We start from the raw sequence: 12,292 nt of genomic DNA on the forward strand, positions 1-12,292 counted from the left end.
GTGAATTAGTATTGAATGCATGCATTAAGTCTGCCTATAACCTAATAAAAACTGGTGTGTGTGGGTATGACTTTGTGGCTCCATTGATCGATGTGTGGAAAATGATTTTGGATGATTTTTATGCGATTCAATCAGTTGATACCAGGGAAGACACACTGTCAATTGGAGACTGTCCCACTTCTCCAGTTACTGAGTCCCTGCCATGTCTTGTGAATGTTCCTGTAACTCCACCCTGTACCATGGATAACTCAGTGTTACTTCCCAGTAAAACAGAAGCCACTGATACTTTCTTAACTTTGCCCTGCACAAATTTCTCAGCAGAGAATCCAGAGGTCCTGCTGACTTCTGAGTCCAGCCTAGCCAGTACTCATGAGTCTTTGTTCAGTAAAACAGACACCAGAAAAATCTTGCCTGTCTCTGCAAACACTTCTGCAGAAATTACCTGTGTTAATAAAGTTCAACTCCTGTCTGATCCAGCAGATGCCAATAGATGCACTACATCAGTTTCCGAGTCCCAGCAATCCTGTCCAGAAATCTCAGAACCCCAGCATCTGAATTTTCCAATTTTACAATTGAATGGTGATTCAGATGCGCAAACATTGTGTCTTGATCTTCCTGTTTCTACACCTCGCTCTAGTTTCGTGAATAGCTCAGAGCATCTGCTCTGTGAACCTGAAATCGCAGAATTATTACCTTGTTCAGAAAATGTTCCAATAAATTTGCCCTGTACCATGAATTGTGCAGTAGATCTCTCCAATGAAACTCAGGTCACAGAATCATTATGCTGTCCAGCAGGTGCTTCCATGGTTTTGCCCTGCAATATGGACTGTTCAGTGATCCTGTCCAGTGAAGCTGTGGTCGCAGAGTCTTATGCTTCACCCAGTACTTTGGATATTTCAAACCCTCTAGCAGAAGGGTCTGAGGCACTGCTTACCTCAGTTGGTGTTGCAGTAATATTCACTTGTCTAGCAGCTGTTTTGGAATTACAGTCTGCTCTAATAAAACTTGGTAAATTTCTGCCCAGCAAAGCAGAAGCCATTGAAATATTGTCCTCGTCAGCAATTGTGTTAGATACCTTGCCCTGTACACAGTCTGATTTAACCAATGTTGAGTCCCTCTCCAGTGTTGTAACAGCCGAGGAACTCCAGCCCTGTCCTCTGAATGTTTCAGAAGTCTTGCCCTGTAACATGGATAATTCTGATTCTCTGGTCAAAATAATAGAAATCTCAGAATTTCAGTCCGGTCTGATGAGTGTTCCTGAAACCCAGCCCTGTATCCTGAAAGATTCTGGTTCTCTGGCCGCTGTGGCAGAGGTTCCAGAGTCCCCTTCCTGTCCAGGGAATTCCTCAGTTTTGCCTAGTCCAGTGGGGGCTGCTGCAATACTGACTTGTTCTGCAGCGCCTCATGAGCTCCAATCCAGTGTATTAAATGAGTCTCTGTCCAGTCCAGAGGTAGTTGTGGAGTCCCTATCTGGTTCAGTGCACACATCAGAAGATTTGTCCTGTCTTGTTAGTGCCCCTGAATCTGATTTGTTACTGACTTTGCTGGAATCAGCGACATCTAAGTCTGATCCAGCATTCTTGTGTAAAAGTCCAGTAGTTGCGAAGTTTGGTCATGATTTTTTTTTGGCCAGTCCTGGTTTTGGTCCTGTCTTGGCTGACCCTGAGGCTCACAGTTCCTTGACATGCCCAGAGGTTTCTCTTGTGCCGGTGTGCCCAGATGTTCTTTGTGTGCCAGAATGCCCAAGTGTGTCTAAGGTGTTAGCGTGCTCTGATGCTTCCTTAGTGGGAACACGTTCTGATGTTGCCAGTCTGCCTGCATGCCCAGAGATGGTTCTGGTCCCTGAAAGCCCTGATATTGATGTTTGTCCTTGTGGCCCTGACTCGGGAATTGCCCTAGGTTCCATAGGGGTTCTTGATAGTTCTCCATGTGAGCCTAAGGGGCATTCTGACCTATGGGGATCTCTTTGGAGCTTCAAGGTGTTCTGGGAGGTCTCTGAGAAAACTTGTCCTGGTGCCTTGGACTGGTTCAACAGTGGGTTTTGTGTTGGTAAAGACAGTACCGGTGGGCATTGCAAAGGCTTTGGCGTTTCTGAACAGTTCCTGGAAGGCGGTGGGTATCGCTCAGGGAATTTCGGAGGGCTTTCTTCTGGAAATCATGGTTCTGATGGGTGTCACATTGGGGCTTGTAGTACTGATGGGCATGGTTCTGTAGGTTCTGGTTCTGATGGGTCCAGTCTTGTGGGGACTGATTCTGGAATTCGGTCTTGCCGGGCTGTCCCGGTCATCATGAATTATCAGTCGGACTGTTTTGTTGGGAATTTCAGTTTTGAAAAGCGTCTGGAATCCGCTTTTAAGGGCGGGGGTACTGTGATGATCGCTGCTGCAGCAGCTGTTGCTGGAAGTAGTAGTGCTGCAGCTCAGGCAGTTCTGATCTATTTCCATGCAAGCTGCATAGCTTTGTCTGTCTTTCCCTGCTGTCAGCTTGTGACTGATTATCATTCACCTGTGTGGGAATCTGCATGTCTGCTCCCATTGGATGACCTCAGTATAAAGATCTGCTTCCTGCAGGGTTTCCTTGGGTTTTCATAGCTTCAGCTTAAGCCTGTCTTGCTGTCGCTTTAGCCCCCGATCGTGTTTCTTGTTATAAAGATACTTTGCTGGTCTTTGCATCATATATTGGTTCATTGCCAATATATATGCATACCAGCACGTTTATTATTTTCCTTGTATTTGTGTTACGTCGATACATCAGTGTCGCTGATGTATACGTACACGAACTGTTTATATCCTGTGTGCAGTTAGTCAGCTTTCCAGCACGTTTTGGTAGGTTGCGCGTACCGTGACCACCCGTGCTGAGGTAGTTACCCTGTTCCTGGTTCTGTTTGTGGATTGCGTTCATCTCTGCGAAGAGATAACGAATCCTTCTGAATCCTGTTCTGTTACTGTTTGTGGATTGCGTTCATCTCTGCGAAGAGATAACGAATCCTTCTGAATCCTGTTCTGTTACCGTTTGTGGATTGCGTTCATCTCTGCGAAGAGATAGCGAATCCTTCTGAGTCCTGTTCCCTGTATTACTCTAGTCCTAGTCAGCGTTCCTGCTTATGTCATATATCGGTTCATTGCCGATATATACATATGTTAGTCAGACGTTCCAAATAGTTTCATTGATAGCTGTAATTGTAATACGCTAGGAAAACATACTTATTGTATATTTATCTGTGTTACGTTCATCTATCTTGATCCTGCTGTTTTCTGACTGTCCTGTCCTGTCTTGTGAGGCACGCCATCGCCACAGCGCATTGGCTGCCTCATTCCAGTCTGTCTGGTTTTGGACGCTTGCTGTCGCTAAGTAGCCGCTAGCTAGCAAGCGTTCATTCTGTCTACCTGTCCTGATCTCCTCAGTTCTGGTTTATGCGCTCAGCGCTACTTTGCGCTGAGACGTTATAACGAAAGCATTGTTTGTGGCTGTCAGATCTGCACCGGCTCTGTGCGCCACAATCTCCTATTGGAGTCAGTTCTCCCCTCCACTATACTAGGGATAGCCTGTTTCCTGGTGCTAGTGTGTGTACCTCCTCCACGCCAGCTCATGCGTTGCATGCTGACTGTGGAGAATACACCACCAAGCTTTACACCTGTGTTCAAAATACAGTTGACAGAGTAGATGGGGTAATGGGCAGGATTCAATGGGAAAAGGCCACGGTGGACAGGAAGTGCATTCATTTGGCTATGAATATACCTCAAGAGTGGCATAAAATACGTTGCATAGATTTGCATACCTATACATAAACCTGTGTTCGACAAACATACAATTGACAGAGGATTGTGGCAGGAATTAGTATCCAAACTATTGCTAGTTTTAGTGAAAGTATGAATCGCACAGTGAATTATACGTTTAAATTAAATAAAATATATATATTTTGTTGCATAAATTTGTATGCATATACATAAACCTGTGTTCAAAATACAGTTGACAGAGTAGATAGGGTAATGGGCAGGATTCAATGGGAAAAGGCCACGGTGGACAGGAAGTGCATTCATTTGGCTATGAATATACCTCAAGAGTGGCATAAAATACGTTGCATAGATTTGCATACCTAAATTAAATAAATACCATAGCAAAGATTTGTAACCAAGATTAAGCTTATATAAAAGGACTACTGAATATGGAATCTAGTAATTAGAACCAATATGTAATAGTACCCAAAAGGTATTAAAATGTGCCTGTAGAGGTAAAGGAAAGATAGGACTTACCATCTGCCAGTATCATCAACACTGAGCGCCTCTGTGCTGGTTGAGGACGCTTTAGCATGTTAAATAGAGGAGGTAATGGACGGGAGCCAATGGGAAGATGCCACAGTGAATCAGGAAGTGACGTCAGGAATGAGACAGCAAAAAAATTAGATGGACTGTGTGATGTGCCGTTAAAGTCGCACCAGCAGTGGATAAGATGTATGGGAAGGGTGCGCCGATAACTGTGCATTAAATTAAAAGAAAAAAGGGTGTGTGTTTAAGTAACATAGGTGTGCACATGTGCACTAATGACCCAGGTAGCCATCTTAGCGGAGGCACAATTGTAAGAAGCAGTAACAAGCTGCCATATGTGTGGCAGAGTAGTATTGATAAATAAGAGGGGTGGCTTGGCGCCCTCTAGTGAGCAATTTAAGAATAGTATGTGTAGGTAATTAAAAATAGTGGTTGAGCGATGTGAGGATTTTAATGCACACTTTTGGCAAAGTAAATCATTTAGGTACCTATAAATCTGTACAGTATGAAGGTAAACAAAAATAGACAAATGCATTATGGAAATGGTGAACATTAAATTCAAAAGCATACAAAAAACTGATAAGTGTTGCATATTAATTATGAACATTATGTTTGTAAATTGCAAAGATTATGGAAACGCACACTGTATTGTCAAGTAGTAACCATAAAATCAATATTTAAAACATGATCTAACATATAATAATAAAAAATGATATATGAAACATAAAAGATAGATAATAAAATATGGATTAGATATTACAATTAAATTAAATTCAGACAAAATATAGCACGTAAAGTAATAAAATCTGATAATTATTGCGCTAAAAAGAGAGGACTAGCTTAGGCCCCGTTCACACTTGCGGTTTTGTCAAAACCGCACCGGATGTCCGGACCGCACCGTATCCGGACCGGACCTGATCCGTACGGTTCCTATCCGGATCCGGTCCGGATCCGGTCCGTTTGCATCCGGTTTCCGTGCGGTGTGAACACGGTTGCGGTCCGGATCCGGTTTCTTAAGGAGATAACAACCTGTAAATACCTGGGGTCTGGGAGGTCAGCAGAAGGGTCTGGGGTCATTGTTGGAGACAGGTGGACGTGTGGAGACCATCCGTGGATACAGAGACTGCTGTTGGGACCATGGATCCAGGCATTTTTCGTATACCTGGGAATTCTCTGTTGTTCGCCTCCTCGTTATCAGACTTATATCAGACATGTTGCTGCCTAGAGCTCCAGCATGAAATCGCTGCTGCCCCACTCTGTGAACTCCATGTGGTCCCCATCCAAAATGCATAGGAAGTGGGGTAGAACGTCCGGTTTTTGTAGCCAGTGTGTTGTGCGCTCTCCGGTTCTCATTACTTTGTATTGGCCGGATGGTGCAGTCCGGCTCCGCCCCGGATACGGCTGCCGGAGGAGCCGGACCAAAAAATAGCGCATGTTGGAACGGACGCCGGAGTCCGGATCCGGTCCGGATCCGGTCCGGCTCCGATCCGGCAGAACGGACGCATGTGAACGGACGCATAGGCTTTCATTGCTATTGCCGTGCGTCCGTTCCGTCCGTTCTGCAAGCGGTCCGGCTCCGGCACGGCGATTCCGGACGGCCACCGCTAATGTGAACCGGTCCTAAAAGGTATAACGGATATTTGGGATAGGATCAGTATATTTTTTCCAAGACTTCATTGAGCCCTTCTGGAACCAGTGTCTTTAGCGTCTGGATCCAGTACATCTCGAGTTTTTTGAGTTTGTTATGAGCATCAGATTCTGTTTCATTAATGGTGTCGATTAAAGTGATGGTGAATGTGTCAGGGTTGCTATGGTGCTCGGAGTGAAAGTGACGTGAGACACTGTGCATGGGGTATTTATTCAATATGTTTCTTTTATGTTGGCCAATGCGGCTACGGGCTATTTGTGTGGTTCTGCCAACGTATTGGAGACGGCAGGCACAAGAAATAACATAGATAACGAAGTTTGATTGGCAGGAGATGAATTTCTTGATTGGATACTGTATGTTGGTGATGGAGGAACTGAAGGATGGGGTGTTGGTTACAAAGCGGCATGCCAGGCAACGTGGGTGATTACATGACCAGGAACCAGGCATGGACGGGGTTGGGTTGGTGACAGCTTTAGTATGGTGATTTCGTAGTCGACTAGAGGCAAGTATGCTTCGGAGGTTTGGTGCCCTCCTATAGGTGATGAGAGGTTTGGGTGGTAGGATGGGTCTGAGAAAGGGGTCCTGTAATAGAATCTCCCATCTGTTGTTCAATATAGTTTTTATGACCTGATGTTCTCTACTGTAACGAGTAATGAATCTGGGGGGTGGGTTGTTATCAGTACTATTCGTAGGAAGTGGGTGAGATGATGTGGAGAATTTAGCCTTATGGCACGCATCACGGATTAATTTTTTGGGGTACTTCCGGGCAGTGAATTTTTGGGTAAGTAATTTAGATTGCATTTCATAATTATGAATATCAGTACAATTTTTATGGATTCTCCTGAATTGGTTATATGGTGTGTTTTGGGTCCATGGTCGGTAGTGGAAGCTTTGGAAATGGATATAATTATTTGAGTCAACAGATTTGAAAAAGGTTTTAGTTTTGATTCGATTTTGTTCAATAAAGACGGTCAGATCAAGAAAATCGATGGAGTTGGGGTGGTGCTGAGAGGTAAATTCCAGGCCCGCTTTATTGGTGTTGAGAAATTGTAAAAAAGATGGGATTAATGTAGTGTCGCCTTTCCAGATGAAGAATAAGTCATCAATATAACGTTTGTACAGTACAATGTTGTTCTTAAATGGATTATTATGTTGTAAGAGTTGTTGTTCAATAAAGCCCATGGTAAGGTTGGCGTAGGAAGGTGCAAATGAACTGCCCATGGCTGTGCCACTGATTTGGTGATAGAAACTATCTTGGAATGAGAAAATGTTATTGTTTAAGATGAATTCCACATTAGCAGGGAGAGGGGGCAGGATGTGTTTAGTGCTCCTGTGGGCAATGTGTCTCCTCGCTCTCTACACACAGCCTGCAGTGAGTGAATGTGCAGAGCAGCAGGGTGAGTAGAGAGAATGATTGCTGTGCTGCAGCTGGGACATTAGCAGGGAGAGGTGGCAGGATGTGTTTAGTGCTCCTGGGGGCAATGTGTCTCCTCGCTCTCTACACACAGCCTGCAGTGAGTGAATGTGCAGAGCAGCAGGGTGAGTGGAGAGAATGATTGCTGTGCTGCAGCTGGGACATTAGCAGGGAGAGGTGGCAGGATATGTTTAGTGCTCCCATGGGCAATGTGTCTCCTCGCTCTCTACACACAGCCTACAATGAGTAAATGTGCAGAGCAGCGGGGTGAGTAGAGAGAATGATTGCTGTGCTGCAGCTGGGACATTAGCAGGGAGAGGTGGCAGGATGTGTTTAGTGCTCCTGTGGGCAATGTGTCTCCTCGCTCTCTACACTCAGCCTGCAGTGAGTGAATGTGCAGAGCAGCAGGGTGAGTAGAGAGAATGATTGCTGTGCTGCAGCTGGGACATTAGCAGGTAGAGGTGGCAGGATGTGTTTAGTGCTCCTGGGGGCAATGTGTCTCCTCGCTCTCTACACACAGCCAGCAGTGAGTGACTGTGCAGAGCATCAGGGTGAGTAGAGAGAATGATTGCTGTGCTGCAGCTGGGACATTAGCAGGGGGAGGTGGCAGGAGGTGTTTAGTGCTCCTGTGGGCAATGTGTCTCCTCGCTCTCTACACACAGCCTGCAGGGAGTGAATGTGCAGAGCAGCAGGGTGAGTAGAGAATGATTGCTGTGCTGCAGCTGGGACATTAGCAGGGAGAGGTAACAGGATGTGGTTAGTGCTCCTGTGGGCAATGTGTCTCCTTGCTCTCTACACACAGCCTGCAGTGAGTGAATGTGCAGAGCAGCAGGGTGAGTAGAGAGAATGATTGCTGTGCTGCAGCTGGGACATTAGCAGGGAGAGGTGGCAGGAGGTGTATAATGCTCCTGTGGGCAATGTGTCTCCTCGCTCTCTACACACAGCCTGCAGTGAGTGAATGTGCAGAGCAGCAGGGTGAGTAGAGAGAATGATTGCTGTGCTGCAGCTGGGACATTAGCAGGGAGAGGTGGTAGGATGTGGTTAGTGCTCCTGTGGGCAATGTGTCTCCTCACTACACACAGCCTGCAGGGAGTGAATGTGCAGAGCAGCAGGGTGAGTAGAGAGTATGATTGCTGTGCTGCAGCTGGGACATTAGCAGGGAGAGGTGGCAGGATGTGTTTAGTGCTCCTGTGGGCAATGTGTCTCCTTACTCTCTACACACAGCCTGCAGTGAGTGAAGGTGCAGAGCAGCAGGGTGAGTAGAGAGAATGATTGCTGTGCTGCAGCTGGGACATTAGCAGGGAGAGGTGGCAGGATGTGATTAGTGATCCTGTGGGCAATGTGTCTCCTCGCTCTCTACACACAGCCTGCAGTGAGTGAATGTGCAGAGCAGCAGGGTGAGTAGAGAGAATGATTGCTGTGCTGCATCGGGGACATTAGCAGGGAGAGGTGGCAGGATGTGTTTAGTGCTCCTGTGGGCAATGTGTCTCCTCGCTCTCTACACACAGCCTGCAGGGAGTGAATGTGCAGAGCAGCAGGGTGAGTAGAGAATGATTGCTGTGCTGCAGCTGGGACATTAGCAGGGAGAGGAGGCAGGATGTGTTTAGTGCTCCTGTGGGCAATGTGTCTCCTCGCTCTCTACACTTAGCCTGCAGTGAGTGACTGTGCAGAGCATCAGGGTGAGTAGAGAGAATGATTGCTGTGCTGCAGCTGGGACATTAGCAGGGGGAGGTGGCAGGATGTGTTTAGTGCTCCTGTGGGCAATGTGTCTCCTCGCTCTCTACACACAGCCTGCAGTGAGTGAATGTGCAGAGCAGCAGGGTGAGTAGAGACAACGATTACTGTGCTGCAGCTGGGACATTAGCAGGGAGAGGTGGCAGGATGTGATTAGTGCTCCTGTGGGCAATGTGTCTCCTCACTCTCTACACACAGCCTGCAGGGAGTGAATGTGCAGAGCAGCAGGGTGAGTAGAGAATGATTGCTGTGCTGCAGCTGGGACATTAGCAGGGAGAGGCGGCAGGATGTGTTTAGTGCTCCTGTGGCCAATGTGTCTCCTCCCTCTCTACACACAGCTTGCAGGGAGTGAATGTGCAGAGCAGCAGGGTGAGTAGAGAGAATGATTGCTGTGCTGCAGCTGGAACATTAGCAGAGAGAGGTGGCAGGATGTGTTTAGTGCTTCAGAAGTTGCCTGTCATTAGTAGCCATGTGCTCTGGCTGCTGTAATAAGTGCCCTAGACTGTTGACTGTTTATCCTGATCAGAGTAATCATTCAGTAATGCAGGGCAGTCTGCTGTTGCAGAAGCCAGTGATAGGGGTGCTGACAGCCTACTTCTGTAGTGAGCAGAGAATCAAACTCCAGGCAATTTAGATTAGCTTGATCGTAATCTTATCTCTTTTCCTAGCTCCCCCTCCCACCCTGTTGTCTTCCCCTATGACCCGTTCCTCTTTTCAGATTTTAGTGGCTTCTTTTAACAGCATATCCCTGCCAAACAGCACTGTTGATGTCTGCAGTCCTGGTGAGAGATCTTCCTGACATTTTTCCTCTCACACCAGGCTATCTGTCTTGTGCCTCTAAATCTTTATACCCCATCCTCCTATGCATCCCCCTCTTTCGTATGTCCTCCTTTTCTGTCTGTCCTCAGAGGAGCTCACACTGTAATCCTACCATAGTCATAGCTTAATGTCCTACCATACTATTATTGTGTATTTCTATAGCACTGACATCTTCTGCAGCAGAGTAACCAAGCAGCTCAGGGTGACCCAAACCACTAGGAATGTATAGGGGGATAAAAGGAACCAAAAAGCCCTCCTACTAAAAAAGCAAAGCTTGGTGTAATTGCCTTCTTAAAACAGAAGCAAATTTGCAATAATTCAGTTATAAATGAACATTTGTGGTTACCCACAATGCACTACTACTAAATATGCAAATTACCCCTTTTCGCCCTTGATAAGCCAAGCAAGCATCTAGAGCCACTGGTGTATAGCAAGCCTATAGCTTTAAGTTTTACACAGCCATATCAAACCCACATGTGAAAGCCTGTTTCAGACTTTTGGTCCTCATCAGTACATGGCAGGGATTGATACAGCTGTATGAAATAGGGTTTGGATGAGAACAACAGAGTAACCAAGCAGCTCAGGGTGACCCAAACCACTAGGAATGTATAGGGGGATAAAAGGAACCAAAAAGCCCTCCTACTAAAAAAGCAAAGTTTGGTGTAATTGCCTTTTTAAAAACAGAAGGAAATTTGCAATAATTCAGTTATAAATGAACATTTGTGGTTACCCACAATGCACTACTACTAAATATGCAAATTATCCCTTCTGCAGCAGTGTATAGAGTACAGAGTTTCATGATGGTTAGCTCCGTCCATATCCTTTCCTTATGACTCCTTTTTCCCCCAAATCCCCCAACATTTCCAGTGACACGCTCGTCGCCCCAACCCATCAACCCTCCCATCAAAAGAATTGGTTCATTGGGGGGAAGGGTGGGGGGTGTCTGCAAATAATTAACTCCCGGTATCAAAATCCCTAGGTACGCCTCTGTCACAGAATATTTGATTTATTTTAATGCAGCCCAGGTTTGCTCGATCTCTTATATTTTCATTGTTCTGGGGTACCCTGCAGCTACGGAGAACCTTAGTAGTGCAACTCCAAAGTTCCACCAGCCTCCCATATGGAGCATCTGCGCTGGGAGTTGGGTTTACCAATGTTCTCCAGCTCAGGAGGACCTTTAAAAACATCACTAATTTCCCCAAGCAACATGCACATTGGATTTTCCACAATTTCTGCATCTTCCATAATTCAAACTACCGTACCGCTCTACACTTTCTTCAGCTGTCAGGGTCTTCATTCCACCCCCCTGACTTCACCTTTTAGAAGACACATTCTGTCACTTACCTTCGGGTACAGTGTCATCAGTAGCGATGGTGGCCACATAACATAGCAGCAGTAGGAGGACACCGGTGGATGGAGACATGATTTCTCTCTTGAGACGTATGAGATAAGTAGAGGTGAGTTTGTACACTTTATAGGGACACAGAAGGAAGTGTAGGAGGAGACGGATTATAATTGAACATCAGACAATGAAGCATTTCATAAGAACCAGTCACGCCACTTTCTTGTAATGACGTTGTTGTTGTGTATGTAAAGTGTAAGTCACTCTCAGCACGTTTACTATATGAGGGAACATGTTAGTCATATTATAACAGAACGTCCCGCTTTATTCAGGTTTCCGGAAACATTTAGGGGAAACAAATGAGTTTATTGTGATGATGATCAGATTCTGTTATTCATTTATTTCGATTAAAGTAACCCTGACCTCTGTAATTAATAAAATGAGTTAAATGCCTTTACAGTGGGGTGCGAAAGTTTGGGCAACCTTGTTAATCGTCATGATTTTCCTGTATAAATCTTTGGTTGTTACGATAAAAAATGTCAGTTAAATACATCATACAGGAGACACACACAGGGATATTTGAGAAGTGAAATGAAGTTTATTGGATTTACAGAAAGTGGGCAATAATTGTTTAAATAAAATTAGGCAGGTGCATAAATTTGGGCACCACAAAAAGAAATGAAATCAATATATAGCAGATCCTCCTTTTGCAGAAATTACAGCCTCTAAACACTTCCTGTAGGTTCCAATGAGAGTCTGGATTCTGCTTGAATGTATTTTGGACCATTCCTCTTTACAAAACATCTCTAGTTCATTCAGGTTTGATGGCTTCCGAGCATTGACAGCTCTCTTTAACTCACACCACAGATTTTCAATTATATTCAGGTCTGGGGACTGAGATGGCCATTCCAGAACGTTGTACTTGTTTCTCTGCATGAATGCCTTAGTGGATTTTGAGAAGTGTTTAGGGTCGTTGTCTTGTTGAAAGATCCAGCCCGGCGCAGGTTCAGCTTTGTCACTGATTCCTGGAAATTGGTCTCCAGAATTTGCTGATACTGAGTGGAATCCAT

The 12,292-nt window shown here is 45.5% G+C and overlaps 1 protein-coding gene across 1 annotated transcript in view; it reads right to left on the reverse strand.

The window, feature by feature from the left end:
- The window catches only part of LOC137570298 (WAP four-disulfide core domain protein 12-like), a 42,979-nt gene extending 31,607 nt beyond the window's left edge, over positions 1 to 11,372 (reverse strand). Inside the window, exon 1 of the mRNA XM_068278930.1 lies at positions 11,225 to 11,372. Coding sequence (XP_068135031.1) covers positions 11,225 to 11,303 — 79 coding nt within the window. The 5' untranslated portion in view covers positions 11,304 to 11,372. The remainder of the gene's footprint in view (positions 1 to 11,224) is intronic.
- Positions 11,373 to 12,292: the final 920 nt, after the last annotated feature.

This window comes from Hyperolius riggenbachi, chromosome 4 (genome assembly GCF_040937935.1).
Source record: "Hyperolius riggenbachi isolate aHypRig1 chromosome 4, aHypRig1.pri, whole genome shotgun sequence".
Lineage (NCBI taxonomy): Eukaryota > Metazoa > Chordata > Amphibia > Anura > Hyperoliidae > Hyperolius > Hyperolius riggenbachi.